Genomic DNA, 17,005 nt, shown 5'->3' with positions numbered 1-17,005 from the left:
ATTACATACACATCTAGTAACAAAATACGATTAACAACATTTACTTTAACAACAGTTCATATAAAACAAAAACACACTTGTTGTTCATATACCTACTATTTACAGTCAGGTACCATAAGAGCAGCAACATACATGCGGTGGCTAATGATAGGGTGAGCCACTATAACTGCCGCCACTGCTCGAAAGTTTCTTGAAGGGGTATTGTTGTACCACGTGATGCCTATTCTTTGTTTCATACGAACCATTGTCTCCGTTATCGCCGGCGTAACCGTAGTAATTGTTGGGTGCATCATAGGAACTACCAAACGACCCAGAGTGGCCATCGTCGCTGGCTCCAAAGTGTAGGTTATGGTCCGAGTTTCCACCGAAGGATTGATGTTCCTGTGGTTCGAACGAATGTCCTTGAGGGGCATTTTCGTGGGAATCGTCTTCTTGTACATTATAGGAGCCTTCTTGCTGGCCGTGTTGCTGAAAACCGCCGTGAGGAGCATCGAGTGCTTCATGCTGCTGATGGTGTTGCTGCTTGGCGGGCGGGTGTGCCGGCTGCGGGACGTGCACGATTTGCGGCACCGGCACGGGGTAGGGTTTCGACACGTGTACCGGGTACGGGACCTTCTCTATCACCTTCACGGGATATGGTACCGGTATCTTCACCGCTACAGTTTTTGTGATTTTGACCACTTTTACTGGCGGCTCGGGAATATCCACGTGCGTGTCCAGCACCTGCAACTCTGTTTCGTAATTTTCGACGGGGATGGTGTGCGAGTATTCCGATGCGAAGATGGAACATGTGCAGCATAATAATATTATTAATTTCTGAAACAAAACAATATTTTTATTTTTTTAAATGCTATCGAAACATGTAAAGAGTAACTTAGTACCTTTGAAATCACATTCCTGCTTTAATTATCATGTAATAACATGATTAATATTCAAATAGGTACATTGTCCTCATTATTACATTTCAAATTGCATTACATTTGAAATACTTATTACAGAATCAGGAAGTGAGGTAAGGTGTTATATAATTATTGCGGTTAAGGCAACTTCCAAAAGCAAATAAAAAACAGTTCAACGTTTTGTGGACTGCAAAAAAAAACGAAAAAAATGCTGTAATTTGGTTTACTGACCGGTATCTCCATTGTGCTACGAGTGAGTATGCTTTGATGGTGCACTTATAAAACTATTGAGCGACAAGTGTACTCCGAGGCTTTTATATGGGCACTCCCTCTGCACCGCGAGAGACGGGCGCCGGCGAGTTGGCCAATTACTTTCTTTGTCGTTCAAGCGGAGGTGGCGGTATAGCGACAGAGCGGATTTATGATAGAACCGGAATACATTCTCCTAGAACAAATTAGAGCATTATTTATACTGCACTACACTCACCGACACGCGACGCTAGTGTGATGGATAAATCGCGCTGCACTGTGCATCACGTATTGTTATTCTATACTGCAGGTAGATACAACTTGTTACTTACCTTACTCTTCTTCTATCGTGTGGGTTGTGAGGTGGATTACCAACCTCAGCAACCCTGGTGTCAGGTTTATTACTGAGCCACCAAAGGCCCCGACATGGCTCATGCAACGATTACTCACATCAGTAAGTAGTAACCGGGACCAACGGCAAAAATGTGCCTTCCGAAGCACGGATCATCTTACTTTCGGACAATCAGGTGATCAGCCTGTAATGTCCTAACCAAACTAGGGATAACAAAGTTATTTTTTTGTGATATGTCCCCACTGATATTCGAACCCGGGAGGGACCTCCGGATCATGAGCCCAACGGTCGACCACTGGACCACAGGGGTCGTTACTTACTTGTTAATAACCTGTAGGCCTATTACTATTTTTCTCTAGATTTAGTTGAAGACAATACTAGACGCTTAGAAAATTGTACGAAGTGGTAGGTATGTAAGTAAGTACGTACGTAGTTCTAAGACTAGGTACCTAATTCGTTGGGTATTGTGCATATGTAGAGCATAGGCACTGGGCTTATTAGGTTTCTACAGTACTCTTTCTTATTTCTAACCTTTAACCTCGTAAGTTGCGCGCTACCATAGAATAAGGAATAATACTACAGCTCCGAAACAGGTACCTAATTAAACAGATGCATAGAAAGCCGTTTGGCGTCGGTCTCAGTTTGGGCCGATTTTGTATATTTTGTTAGCCTGTTCGTTTAATTACATGTAAATGTCTGTCTACGTTCATAGAATCAGTTTTGTTTTATACTATTCCAATTGATATAGAATAACAAACTACGCGTTTCACTAAAAAAAAAGAATTCTAATACAAATAAGTATGTAGATAGGTAATCGGGTCGTGTCACTGTTGGAGTTATCGATATCACAATAAAGAGTGGAAGTGAATTTTGTACTATTAAAGCCTTAAATATATGACAATATTTGTTTTTACATTTAAAAGTATGTAGTTGGCTGTAACTTAAATTATTATGAGTCGGCTGTTATCCCTAAAATTGCCTAAAAGTTTTATAACCGAGCTAAGGATACCAGCTACCATCCAAAAGTTGTATACAAAAAGCCAAAAGTGAGGGTGCTGACAATAATATTTAAAATTTGAAGAAAATAATATCAAGTTAACAATAAAAAGAACAAATAATAATTAATAGGTAAGGTAAAATGCAACTTGCTATGTACTTGTGTGTGTGAATGCGTTTGTATGTATGCGTGCGCGCGCTTTTGTGTGTGGGTGTTTGAGGGTTTGTGTGTTGTGTATCTACTTGTATATTATTATGGTTACTAAATGTACCTAATCAACCTACAGGTTTAAGTAAATTCTCCGTGTCATCGTATGATAGTCCTTGTAACCAATTAGTAACCGCCTTTTTTCAAAGTAGTGTTGATTGGGAGTGAATGGAAAGATTACCTTGAAAAGTGTTGTACAGAAAGGGAAAAATACATTCCGTAGTCTCAACCTACCCCGAAGCTAAATAGGCTTAATATTATGTACAGTGTTCACCTTGCGATGGATGTTACGTCTGACTAGCACAATTAGGAATATAGTTGTGAATTTATGTTATAATGAAAATTATAACGTTTAAAAAAACAATAATCGGGGGGTACGGTCAACACCACCGTAATTACCTTCCGGTATTCGAAGAACTACCATTACTTTATTATTACCGTAAACATAAAATATCTTAGAATCTTGCAAATACCCAGTTACCTATGTATACAGGGTGTTAGTGACATCGTAACGAATACTCGGGGGGATGATTCAGACTATGATTCTGAGTTAATATCAAGTGGAATTTTTCATCGCAAAATTCATGATCTGTTTTTAGTTTTTTTTCCAATTCTATACTTTTGCGATGGAAAATTCCACTTGATATTAACTCAGAATAATCAGCTGAATCATCCCCCTCAGTATTTGTTACGATGTCACTTACATCCCGCACTAGTACATACGGTAACCATACAAGTAGGTATGGGTGTTAGTGACACCGTAACGAATACTGAGGGGGATGATTCAGCTGAAAATTCTGAGTTGATATCAAATGGAATTTTTAGTCTGAATATTCATGAATTTTTTTGTTTTTTTTTTAATTATTTTCAGTTCCATACTTTTGCGACGGAAAATTCCACTTGATATCAACTCAGAATCAAGTTTTCGTTACGATGTCACTAACATCCTGTATAGCTAACTTAGGTCTCTTTTCCTTAGTAGTGGTAAATTGGACCACCCTATGTAAACTGCTATAATATCCAGAGTTAAGAGTCGAATCGGCGTGAATACATTCAAATGGATTGGCCGCTTGCGCAGACACTGCCACCTACCTGCAATGGACCAGTGTGGTGGTATAGCTTACGCTCGCAGGGGGTTAATTGATGGCACCCAAAGCATGAATTAAGTTGTTAAGGTATATCACAGATATAAAAAGAAAAATAAAAAATGTAAGTATTAAGAAATTTTTATTTGGCTTACAAATTAAGATAAAGGATTAATAATAACGTGTGGTAATAATTAAAGTACATTTCATCTATTCCTTTGTGATTTACACTTTCATTCTGTCTGACAGAACTCTGACAATGGATCCAGACCCCCCAACATTGTAGGCCTTCTCATGCCAGAGCAACAGATGGCCACTGGAACCCTCTGAAGGGTATTCAAATCCCCTATAGATATACTTCATCAGGATGTCAACATCTTCCCTTGACAAGCAGCTCACTGCTTCTTCTATTTGAGCTGATTTTATTGCCAGCAGAACTTTTAGAGTTAAGGCTAAGGCACTGTCCTGCAATATAAAACTCAAATTTAAATATTAAGTAGTTTTTATAATCTATTTATTCTTCTATTTGGTCCTTCTAGGTTGTTAGTTATTGTGGATGCTTGGCCAATTGTTTTGCAGTGATTGAACATTTCATTGTATCGAAATTAGTATCATATAGTATCAGTAGTAGCATTTTGTAGAGAGGGGCAATTTCTCAAATTTCAAATTCTCAAATTTCTATTTTTTATAAATTATTCATTTTAATTGATAAAAATATCCACTTTGACACAGGACTTTGGTCAATTGTTCAATATCTACAAACTGTACATTTTAACAATAATAAGATCTGGTTATTACCAGTCCTCTACTCTTCTACAAACAAATAAATTATTAATAAAAATAAGTATTATGTATTCTTATTTTACAAATTAATTACAGAAATCAATCAATGAAATTAATTACACTTTCAAGAACAACATAATCATACCTTGATCTGCTGGTTTGCCGAGCCCAGGGGTGCATTACTCAACACAACTCGTAGAGCATCAATATATCTGCCTTTGTGAATGAGTTAAGGAAACTAAAATTTTCCTCTCAATATGAAGGAAACATAAAGGCAGTATGGAACATTGAAGTGTTTTCTAACTTTCCAAATTCCAGAACCACCTTTAATTTAAAACGGATACATGAGAAAACATTTTAATAGCTTTTAAGTAGGTACTTATACACATGGTATGGAAATTTTAATAATATCTAACACCATTATTTGATTTATTTCAACAAGTTTGTACAAACTAGAACTACATCATTGTAAACAAGCAGGAAATACTCAGGCAGTGCTTGTATCATTACTAATTATAACATGTTCATCATAGGAGCTACAATATTATTAAGTACCTACGAATGTACCTAAAGACAAGAAAGGAAGAATTTCTATTAATTTAAGTCAAGTGTTGACTAATATTATCAATATTTGCACCTGTAAATATGGGTGTGTGTGTGTATTTAAAAAGTGTTAATATTAGTCAAACAGTTAATATATTGTTTTAAGGAAACCTATAAAATTGTAAACCATTGTATTTTGTTTGATCCTGATAGATACTTTATCAAAATAAATTGCATTTCATAGGTTTATGAAATTTAGGTAAATAAGCCATATTATTTTCATGGGTAGGACCTAAATATAGTGCATAAACACAAGAAATAATTGCATACTGGCTATAATGAATAAAAAATGTTGTTTATCTTAAAAAAGAAAGAAACTTGCAACAAGCAAAGTGGTGAGTCACACTTTTAAAACATGATATCAGAGAAGTGAATTATTTGGGCTTTATCTCCAAATTGGTTATTATATTTACAGTTCAATAAGATGAAGTACGACAACATGCACATTTATAAAAAAAGGATATTGATTCAACAGAGCGGAAACTTCTCCTTCATCGGGGCCGGTCGGCACAGACTGCTCTGCTTCGTCGTCTTTAAAGTTGTCTTCGTTATATTGATCAATATCTATTTTCCGAAACGCTGAACTAGAGGTATTTTTCGCCATTTTATATTTAAATCTTTAAGGATATTTAGCACTTTGATAAAATATTCAATTCAACGCTATCTGATATCTTGTTGCCAACTTGATCTGTGCTTGTGCTTGTTGCTCAGCTGTCAACTTGACAAATAAATGAGATAGGGTTTTTTTTTTTTTTTTTTTCTTCTGGCTTCCGCGGCTAGCGATGTGCCAATGACAAATCTTGAGTGATCTTAGTCTTCTATAATAATTATCGTGGTATCATTGTGGCATTTCATATTGTTACTGTGCAGTCGTTAAAAACGAGGAAACTTTTCAATAATAAAATATACCGGATAGGAATGGAATTTGGAAAAGGTGAGGATCAGGAGAGGAATAATAATAAAATAATAATAAAAAGAGGAAGTTAAATTTTAATATCATTAGTATTAATAAACATACTTAATAAACGATAGACTGAAGGATTATTTGAAGATAAAAGGATCTGGATAGAAGTAGGAAAAGGAATGTGTAAATGTGTAAGTCCCTGAAAAAGTTGAGCATTATCGTATTTAGGACAATTCAGGAAGATGTGATCCACATCCTCCACCTCACCACACTCACATAAAGCACTGTCCACTATATGAAATTTAGCTAGATGAGCAGACGTACAAACGTGACCTAATCTCATACGAGTCAGGATGCACGATGCCGTCTTGCCCAACAGCAACCGCGAGAACCAGGGTTTTGCAGGAATTTCACGTTGGATAGATGCGAAATATTTTCCTTTTGTTTGAGAACTGACAGACCACACTTCCCTCCACGAATCACGTAGATACACTCTGGGTAGAGCAAGAAGGTCATGAGGGTAGATTTTATAGTAAGCCATATCTCCACAATCAATGGCGTCATTAGCAAGCCTATCAGCCTGTTCGTTTCCACGGATACCCCTATGTCCCGGAATCCAGGCAAAAATAATCGAAAATCCCTTTGCAGCACACTGAACAATCATGTTTCTGGTTTCTATTATCAATGGACTAATAAGTTTTGTTTTAAATAAAAATTTAGATAGAGATTGTAGAGCGCTCATTGAGTCTGAAAAGATTATAGTTTTCTTAAGTTTTGCTAAAAGTACATACTCAACCGCTTTATACAGACCAAAAACTTCACCAGTAAAAACAGAACTCTCAGGAGGTAATTTAATCTTTTGAACTATATCATATTGTGAGTGATATATGCCAACACCTACTTTATTATCTGTGGATCGTTTGGACGCATCACTAAAAACATGATGCCAACTGTCAGTGCTATTGTCAAATTCCGTGTCTAGAACGAAATTGAAAACATTGGATGCCTCAAAAGTTTGTTTAGTTATACCCAAGTTTAAACGAACATCAGGTTTATAAACAAGGGCTTCATAGTTTGAGGTATAAAGAGGGAAACATATTGAGTTATGAATTGGCGTATCAATTGACAGTAATTTTTGATAACTATTAATTAAACAAGGAGTGCATTTATGAGTCCAGTAACTTGAGGAGTTGACTTCTTCAGAGAGGATTTTTAGCTTGGTTAAAAGTGGATGGTCACCTAGTTGTAAACAACGGTATAAATAACTATCTGAAAGAAACTGCCGCCTCAGTTGTAAAGGGGGTTCAACACACTCGACTTGCATTGCATTAATAGGGCTAGTCTTCATTGCGCCCAGAACAATCCTTAAAGCTACCGATTGTATTTTATCTAGTTTATTTAAAGCAGCAGCACTACATGGTTCCAGCAAAAAAGATCCATAATCAATCACACTCCTGATTAGTGCATTATAAATGATTCTCAGAGAAGTAGGATGAGCGCCCCACCATACACCTCTGAGACATTTAATAATATTAAGATTCCGTTCACATTTAGCCTCAATATAATTGCAATGTGGGATACCAGTAAGTTTGGAATCCAGTATAACTCCTAAAAATTTACATTGTAAACTTACAGGCATGGGGATATTATCATAAAAAACATTAATTTCAGGGGGAGATCTCATACGAGAAAAAAGCACTACATTGCTTTTGGAAACGGATAATTCTAAGCCATTATCATTCAGCCAACCCTTCAATATACCAAGAGATGTTGTAAGTGTGTTACATAAATTAGAAACAGATTTACCTGAACAATACAATAAAAGATCATCTGCATACTGTAAAATGTTAACTGAGTTACTTAAGGAATCCTCTAAATCATAAGTATATACATTATATAGTAAAGGGCTCAGCACTGAGCCTTGAGGTAAGCCCTGCCAAACAACTCTAGATATCTGGGACCCATCTAGTGTAACACTTATAGATCTCTCTGACAGCATTCTAATAATAAATGAAGTGAGCATTTCCGGAACATTTAATGATTTTAATTTCTTATGAAGAATAGAAATAACAACATTATCATAGGCACCTTTAATGTCTAAAAAAGCAGAGAGGATGGCTTCATTTTTTGAAAATGCCAGTCTAATGTCAGTCATAAACAGACTCAAACTATCAGAAGTACTTCTGCCCTTTCTGAAGCCGAACTGACTTTCAGAGAGCAATCTATTGCTTTCTAAATACCATTCTAGCCTATTTTTGACTAAATGTTCTGCCAATTTGGCCAGTACAGAAGATAAAACAACAGGTCGGTAAGAAGAAGCGTCAGAAGGAGGTTTCTTTGGTTTTAAGATAGGTATTACTAACTGGGACCTCCATGAGAGAGGAATGTTGCCAGACAACATAATAGAATTTATAATATTTAAGAAGTAATTTAAAGTGTTATCACTGCTGTTACAGAAAAAAGAATAGGGTATACCATCTTGACCGGGTGACGTGTCAATTAAACTTGTTAAAATGCCTTTAATTTCAGACATGGAAAAAGGTGAATTTAATCCTGATAAATTATTAGAAATTGAAGTTGGCAAGCACTGAATTTGTAACTCAGGAACTGAAGAAGGAGCTAGATTATCTAGGAATTGTTCAGCTAGCTCTGAAGATAAAGAGCCTCTAGATGGTGGATTAACACCCATCCTGAATCTCCTAACGCTTTGCCAAACAACAGAAACATTAACATCTGGACAAATATTATTACAGAATCTTCTCCATCCCTCAAACTTCTTCTTTTTCAAAAATTTACGAGTATCCCGTGCCACTTGACAGTAAAGCTCATAGTTCACAGATGTCATTAAACAGGAATAAACCCTTTCTGCTTCCCTCCTTCTTTTTATAGCCTCTGTGCACTCGTTGTCCCACCAAGGTGGACAGGGGATTTTTCTGGAGCCGCCCACTTTAATTGGGAATAAAGCATCTGCAACCTCAATCATGACTTTGACAAGAGCCTCAGAGCAAGCCACCTCATTACCCATACAGACAGAAGGGAGGTTTGAAACTTTACTGTCAACTTGCTGACTAAATGCAGACCAATCACTAGGTAATCTATATTTCATACGGGGAGTAGGTTTCGGAGCTATCATTGGATGTAACGAAGGAAACTTAATAGTTATGGGATGATGGTCACTTCCACAAGTAGAAGGGTGAACTGACCACGAAAGAATAGAAGCAAGATTAGGCGTGCATATAGAGAGGTCTGGAGCACTAGGACCCTCGTCAGGGCCAGTACGCCGAGTAGGAGTACCATCATTTAAAATACAGAGATTGAGAGAATTTAAAATTCGCAACATTTCTTCTCCATAAAAAATATGTCTAGATGAACCTCCCCATGCCGGGTGCTGGCCATTAAAATCACCTAGTACTAAAAAAGGGCTTGGTATACATTTTAATATATTAGTGAGATCACTATACAAAGCTAAAGTAGGATGAGCAATATATACAGAAACTATACACACATTATTTACAGAGATAGCAATGGCTTCAACACCATTATTTACAGGAGGAAGAGATATTTGTTTGTAAGGAACAGAACTATTGATAAGGATGGCAACACCACCATGCGCATCACTAGCTCTGTCCTTCCTAAGAATATTAAAACCTGATATTCTAAAAGAATATTCAGGCAAAAGCCATGTCTCTGAGAGACAGACTATTGAAGGATTATATTTATTAATTAAAAATATTATTTCAGGTTTTTTATCAGCAGCACTTCTACAATTCCACTGTAGGAGTACCTGATCCATTATTGGGATTGATAGACACAGTGTTTTCAATTAGTTGGGCAACGTGAGACGGTATAGAATTGGTGGGAATTAAACTGGATTTAAACAAAAGCTCAATAAGAGACAAAATTAATTTCGCTATGGGTTGGTTTGATTTATCATTTTCTGAGTTATCATTTTTCAGAGCAGAACCATTTGGTGAAGATAGAGGTATATCATAATCTTTTATTAGAGATGCATGTGCAGCCCGGTCATACCCAGCCGAAGGCGTAGGAGGAGCACGAGGCTTAAGGAAAACTGTTTTTTTATATGAGCTGGAAGATGGGGACAATCGAGCTGCTGGGTTAGCAGCCTCATCTTGAGATTGTTTATGTTGCGAAGTTCTAAGAACGTCAGCAAAAGATTTGGAGACAACGGGGTGTAATTTGGAAGCCTCTAAATATGAGATGCAGTTTTGAGCCATTGACACTTTGATATTTTTTTGTCGGGAAAATTCAGGACAAGCCTTACTAGTGGCAAAATGATAACCAGAACAAAGACAACATGATCCATCCTCTTGTTCTACTGAACAAGATTCGGCAGTGTGACCTTGCCCGCATTTATAACAGCGAGGCTTGGAGCGGCATTGAGCCTTTGTATGACCAAAACGGCAGCAGCTGTAACATTGAATGGTTGGATAAATGTACAAGTCGACAGTCAATGGAGTATAGCACATAAACACACGTTTTGGTAGTACTTGTCCATCGAAAGTTAAAACAACTGTTTCAGTGTTAGTAAATTCTGGAGACCCATTTATAATTTTTTTACTTTTAATTCTCCTAGCTTTAAGAACTTTCCCACAACCAATGGGGACATTCACATTATCCAAAATCTCATCCTCAGGCCAATCAGCAGGGACACCCCTGACAACACCCATCCGTGTGATAATAAAGGTTGGAATGAAAGCTCTCAAACTATGGCTGGCAAGGCAAGGATTTTCAATAAAGGCGTTAGCATCAGAATATGTGGAAAAGGCCATGGATAGTCTATTTCTGCCGATCCGTTTCAAGCTACCGTTCACTATGTTTTTAATCATATTTTTCTTTAGAACGCTACCAAACTGAATGGGATGCAGTGAAACAGGATCGTCAGGAGTAGACTGCTCCTTTTGAATGTGCACCACATAGGGTGCTAGGTCGGAAGAAACATATTTCCTACCAACTTGCTGTTGCTGCTGGGTTTGCTGATTAGTTACTGTGACTGTTGGTGGTGGAGATGGAGGATCAGGTATTGTTGATAAAAGAGAATTGTCTTCGTCAGAATTGCAATTGCACTTGTCTACACCCGAAACGTTTTTACTATTTTTACTTTTGCGCTTTTTGTTGCAATGTTTGCAAATCTTTCTCAAGGGTCTTACACGTTTTCTGACTTGAGAGGAGCACCCGTCCTCCGTATCCATTGACGAAGTATCGTCAACAATAACTTCCATCCCTACATGAGGGACACGATGACGATCCCGGCCGCCACCGGGGTCGTCGGGGGGATCAACCCCCATAGTAAAAAGAAAAACTCACTTACCACTACACAGCAGCAAGTATTTTAGAAGAATATATATAAATATGAATTAACAGATAAAATAATACAGAAATACTCCACTGAACCCACACGAAATCAATTAAATTAAATTTTCACTAAAAAACACGACCGCCAATTTTGGAAGTTTCCCGCGCTTTACGAGATAGGGTTTGCCAATGTCAATTTGTCAAAATTCCCAATGATCTAAGCAAAGACCTTTTTTTTTTTTTTTTTTGTTTTGGTTTTCCCCGAAGGGTAAGGCAAAGGGAACTATGCCCATACAGCCATGTCTTACGTATTTTTTTTTCTTGATGATTAATGAAATGATGAAAGGTGATGAATGATGATGATGAAACCTAAGCCCCCACCCTCGGAGTAGACTCCTACTCCGAACCCCAAACGAATTAACTCAAAAGTCCGCATAAACTTTTGAGTTATGAAGCGGCTTCCCGGCACGAAGCGAAAATAGGCAGATACACTTTGTTCCTTGAATACTCCAAAATAATAACACTTGCGAATGTCTTCCGACTAACTTAATGCGATCATTAACCACAAAACACCACTTCGTATTAATTATTTAGATTACTCAATGAAGAAAGCAACTGTCCCGTTCCCGTTTCCCGCCGAAAAGCCCTAAGCAAAGACCTTGTATAGAATAGACGGATAATATTTTAGAGTGACGATCAAACTATCACAGCTCTCTTTCTGCCCTATGGCAACAATCTCTGTGAAAAAAGAAACAAACATAGACAAACACCGCTGTCTAGAACGTCAGTGTTTCCCGTTTTGAGATGTTGTGGTAGCCAGCTGGATACCAAACCTGCCGTTAGTTTTTTGGTGTTTTGGGACGTTATTTTAACATTTTATATAAAAAAAAATCTGTGAAATAGTTATTCATTATGAACCATGGCTTGCGTAGCTATTGGTTGTGAGAATAGAATGGGTGTTATAATGGAGAACGATCAAATAATGTCTCACCATGGGTAAGTTATCGACCACATAATACATGTTTGTGTGCAAGAAATACATTACCTGGTCTGGTTTTTGTAAAGTTTATTGAGCCTTAAACACGATGCAGATGCATATTTTCAGCAAAGCCGTCACATTTGTACAAATAATTGATTTCACATTTTACGTTAATCAGCTTTGACAGATCATGTACCCAAATTATTATAAGTAGTGTTGTCCTTTGATGTCGATAACATAATATTATGTTTTAATGTAACATCTACATGTTGTGTTATTCTATTCTCGTTTAATTTATTTTTCGACCTGTTTCCGATTTGTATGAAGATTACATAAATATATTGTATTTTCCAGATTTTCTAAATATCCTAATTTACGGAACCAGAAATTAAGAAACAATTGGATTCAGACCATGAAATTGACTGATGATTCTCTCTTCTGAAGGACGCCTTCTCCTTATTTAAGCCTGTGCTAATTACATTTCGATGTATCTTGCTTTCTATCGAGCAGGATACCAAACAAAAATATTATATAGAGATGCAGTACCAACAATATTCACTCACATATCTCACATAAGGTGAGTTTAAGTTTAGTTATAAGTTTGTAGATGAATTTGCAGCTACTTCGTTTTTGTATTCTACATTAGCATGGAAAAAATAATTCAATACAATACAAATATTCTCTATTGCACAAAATAATTAGTATGAATAACTATTTTTGTAAGTACCTGTGATTATTCCTTCTATGTGCAATGTGTAAACATGTAATTCTTGTGTATTTGTGTGCTCCACGTTAATATGTGCCATTCTTGCAGGTAAAGTTATGACGACCAGAGCCGACACTATACACTTCTAAAGAAAGTGAACATGAGGAAAAATTTTTTTATCACCAAAAATCGGAATAGTTAAGTGCTTCGTAGTCATTGTATTCTAACTATATTGAATAAAAATCTTATAAAGAAGTATTTGCTTTTATTCTTTAATCGCATTGAGATAATCCCCGAAATATACTAGAAGGTCGTCTACTTCTTGTATCGAGAGCCGATTCGATTTCCGGTCAAGTCAATGAAAAACGTGTATTTAATTTTTATAAAAGGGTAGGTATGTGATTTATAGCAACCAAAGGGTGGCCGCAATGTCGTATTAAAATGATACTATAGTATATGTGGACTAGATGGACCGTCCTCGGCCATAACACCTTGCGAAATGACATAGATTTAAAAATGATAAATTGACCTTTAACAAGTTTGTCCATGATAATTACGTTGAATAAGTGGTTCTGAATCTGTCAACGCAACGTACGGTTCTTCATAGGTATCTTTCTATCAGGGAACAAATAGGTATCGTTTTAACTAATTTACTTGTGGTTCTACCTACCCAGGTATGGATACTAGGTCGTTATTTCTGTATTTAATTAATCATTCAATTTGTAATGTATATTTTTTTAGATCTTGGACTAACATGAAATATTTAGCCGATAATAATGTCGATAAAGACATGGAACGGCACTAGTGGTCCTGATACAAAAACATATACTATAGGTACGTTTCTATAACAAACCCGCCACGCGAGTACAAAAGACGTTACGACGATAGTATATTTATCTCTTTTTAACTTATGACGGCTCACATGAGTGCGAAAGACAAAACCTATGTTTTTCTTTCGTCTTAAATATGCTCCGTCTATTCTATACAAGGTCTTTGGATCTAAGCCGTATTACCCAAATTACTGAGAAATATCTCAACGTCAAAAATTGTTATTGAACATATAGGTGTACCAGAATCTGATGGCAAATGGGGAAATAAAATTTCTATAGTAAGCAACACTCGGGTAATTGGATGAAAACGTCTTGATACTTTTTATTTTTTACCTATTGACGTGTGCGTCAAGCTAGCGGCCTCAAAAAAAAAATGGGCACGAAAAAATAATTTGACCATACCAAAAAATAGTACTCTTATTGAAAAAAATAGTACCTGTTGTAAAAAAATTAGTACCATCACGGTTCTGGATTTATAGCCATGTTTTATTGCACTTGCTAGCTTGACGGTGAGCGAAATTTGGCGAGAGTTAACGACAAGGTCTTTCGCTTTGATTTAAACGCCAAAAAATAGTACCGAAATAGTACTTACCCCTTGCAAAATACCGAAATGAGTACTTCAACGGTTCCAAAGTTATAAAGGCAGTTCTTTGCTCCCGCTGGCTTGACGTTTTGAAAATACCTATTATCTAGGGAACGCTTGCATACTTCAGTATGTAACTAATTTCAATAAACTCGTATGAAATAGTACTTCCTACCATCATAATTTTGATCCGATTCTCTTTCTAGAAATATGTTAAAAAATCATCATAACCTATGCCATACATTTGTTGTTGATACAGTCACGTAGACAATTACATAACCTCACAATTTATTCGTAAGTATTGCCATCGCCAGTATTGCCATTTTGGAGGTCTACCCTACCATTTCTTTGCACTTCAGAGTGTTGCTATTACAAAAAATTGCTATTGCATACACCCATATGCAATAATTTTAATAGAAAATGGCTGCATAGGTCTAGTTCTTATTGAAAACAATCTGTGATTTTAATACATCATAATACATTTTTAATCAGCTGTTTTATTTTATAATTTATACCTTCATGTTCAATTTGTTACGGATCGAAGTGTTTGTTAATAAACAATTTGCAGTATTTGTAGAATAACTCAAAGAGTTTCAACAATGATATTACTTTCATCTGACAACCCTGGCACTTCACCAATTTTTACCCAAAAATGGGGAAAAAATACTAAAATCTGACAACATTCTTCTTGAGCATGTGTAATAATTTTGTTCGCGACTGTACCTGTCTTGATAAATGTATGACATAGGTTATAATGACTTTTTGACATATTTCTACAAAGAGAATCAGGTCCAAATTATGATGGTAGGGAGTACTATTTCATACGAGTTTATTGACATTAGTTACAAACTGAAGTATGCAAGCGTTCCCTAGATAATAGGTATTTTCAAAACGTCAAGCCAGCGGGAGCAAAGAACTGCCTTTATAACTTTGGAACCGTTGAAGTACTCATTTCGGTATTTTGCAGGGGGTAAGTACTATTTCGGTACTATTTTTTGGCGTTTAAATCAAAGCGAAAGACCTTGTCGTTAACTCTCGCCAAATTTCGCTCACCGTCAAGCTAGCAAGTGCAATAAAACATGGCTATAAATCCAGAACCGTGAAGGTACTAATTTTTTTACAACAGGTACTATTTTTTTCAATAAGAGTACTATTTTTTGGTATGGTCAAATTATTTTTTCGTGCCCATTTTTTTTTTGAGGCCGCTAGCTTGACGCACACCTATTGACGGACAATATGGACATTATATAAAGTACTTATTGTATGCAATACAGTATTGCTTTCGTTCTATTTTTTGCCCTGTCGTGTCCAGTATTGTCCGCCCGGTCGTCTTGTGAACGCTAACGCCTGAATGTGAGTTTGTCTGTTTATCCACTCATCACGTCAAAACTAAGCAACGGAACGACTTGAGATTTTGTATGGAGATAGATGGAATGGAACATAGGTATGCTATTTTTTATCCAACCTCTAGATTCCAACAGTTGCTTGAAGCGATAGATGTCGCTAGCGAAGCTGCGGGCAAAATCTAGCTAGTGTAGGTAGGTATATATAAAAAAACAAAATATTTATGAAAAGATCACTTTATATTATTATGCTATTTCCAAATCAAAACTGTCCAGGTTATTTGTTTTCTTTCCACCTCTCTTCTTTTTACCGGGTGCACTAAATACACTTCCATTCGGTCTACCTTCAGCAATTATTCGTCGTGTGGTAGTGCTAGGAACTCCTATAAATAGGTCACAGGTTAATAACTAATAATATAGGAAAAATATATTCAAGTGTTAAGACTAGTTAGTCCTACTTACCGGTCAACTTTGGACGCGTTTTAAAATCGAAGATTGCGGTTGATCTCCAACTGCTTCTTCACTAATTTTACAATAAACAATGTAAACAATCTTTCTTGCTTGTGATCGAAGTGGTTTTTTCGATATTCTTACGAAATTCAGAATAATTTCAAGGAATCTTTGGAAAATCTCAGTATTATTGACAAAACATGTACTTAGACATGACAGGAGACAGTTTAATATTACCATAGGAAAATCAATATTTTTTTTACTTTTTTTATGCCATCAGATTCTGGTAGACCTTTTTTTTTATACGATAAACGTCCATAGCAGTGAGATGTCAAAATCTACGCATAACGCCATTCCCGAATCAACTTGAGATCTCCCGTATTTTCGAGAATTCTTCACAAATTGGCAACCCTTAAATAAAATATCTTCTTTTTTTAATCAGAAGACGTTCTTAATCATCTATTCTATAGTAAAATAACACAGGTATGTAAAATCCTTAAATGAGCAAGCGATAGTTAACTGTAATTTACAGAGAGTACTTATATTATTATATTATATTTAAAAAATAATCAGTGTCAGTATTTGTATTTAACGTTGACCAACAATGTTCAGCAATATTATAAAGTAATACCTAATTTTGCATCAAGGACCAAGTATTGCATGTTCAGAAAACGCTTCAATTTTTTTTATACACAGTGTTAATTTAGGGGTTTGGGGCTTTT

General features: G+C 36.3%; 3 protein-coding genes and 2 long non-coding RNA genes across 5 annotated transcripts in view; 1 reads left to right on the top strand and 4 right to left on the bottom strand.

Moving 5' to 3' along the window:
* The window catches only part of LOC126366756 (uncharacterized), a 159,149-nt gene that overhangs the window by 102,304 nt on the left and 39,840 nt on the right, over window positions 1-17,005 (bottom strand). The gene's annotated exons all lie outside the window — the stretch shown is intronic.
* LOC126366815 (uncharacterized) lies at window positions 15-1,697 on the bottom strand. Its single transcript, XM_050010069.1, has 2 exons — window positions 1,131-1,697; window positions 15-816 (listed from the first exon to the last, which is right to left on the bottom strand). Exons 1-2 carry the CDS (start codon window positions 1,140-1,142, stop codon window positions 142-144), a joined length of 687 nt encoding a protein of 228 aa, XP_049866026.1. The 5' UTR covers window positions 1,143-1,697; the 3' UTR covers window positions 15-141.
* LOC126366875 (uncharacterized) lies at window positions 3,630-4,902 on the top strand. The gene is made up of 2 exons (XR_007566427.1): window positions 3,630-3,913; window positions 4,669-4,902. It is a non-coding gene; the product is annotated as an uncharacterized LOC126366875 (long non-coding RNA).
* On the bottom strand, window positions 3,915-5,801 carry LOC126366846 (actin-related protein 2/3 complex subunit 5-B). Its single transcript, XM_050010180.1, has 3 exons — window positions 5,641-5,801; window positions 4,718-4,791; window positions 3,915-4,254 (listed from the first exon to the last, which is right to left on the bottom strand). Exons 1-3 carry the CDS (start codon window positions 5,777-5,779, stop codon window positions 4,015-4,017), a joined length of 453 nt encoding a protein of 150 aa, XP_049866137.1. The 5' UTR covers window positions 5,780-5,801; the 3' UTR covers window positions 3,915-4,014.
* LOC126366858 (uncharacterized) lies at window positions 14,147-16,571 on the bottom strand. The gene is made up of 3 exons (XR_007566424.1): window positions 16,296-16,571; window positions 15,712-16,216; window positions 14,147-14,240 (listed from the first exon to the last, which is right to left on the bottom strand). It is a non-coding gene; the product is annotated as an uncharacterized LOC126366858 (long non-coding RNA).

This window comes from Pectinophora gossypiella, chromosome 1, assembly GCF_024362695.1.
Source record: "Pectinophora gossypiella chromosome 1, ilPecGoss1.1, whole genome shotgun sequence".
Taxonomy (NCBI): Eukaryota; Metazoa; Arthropoda; class Insecta; order Lepidoptera; family Gelechiidae; genus Pectinophora; species Pectinophora gossypiella.
This window is presented reverse-complemented; position numbering and strand designations above follow the sequence as displayed.

Bases quoted from the DNA above. Each gene is read 5' to 3' on its own strand.
- LOC126366846 (XM_050010180.1), bottom strand. From the start codon at position 5,779: ATGGCGAAAAATACCTCTAGTTCAGCGTTTCGGAAAATAGATATTGAT. The intron at 4,792-5,640 runs AATATCCTTTTT...AACTCATTCACA, and splicing joins AGTTTCCGCTCTGTTGAATC to AAGGCAGATATATTGATGCT. The intron at 4,255-4,717 runs GTATGATTATGT...TTTATATTGCAG, and splicing joins CGGCAAACCAGCAGATCAAG to GACAGTGCCTTAGCCTTAAC.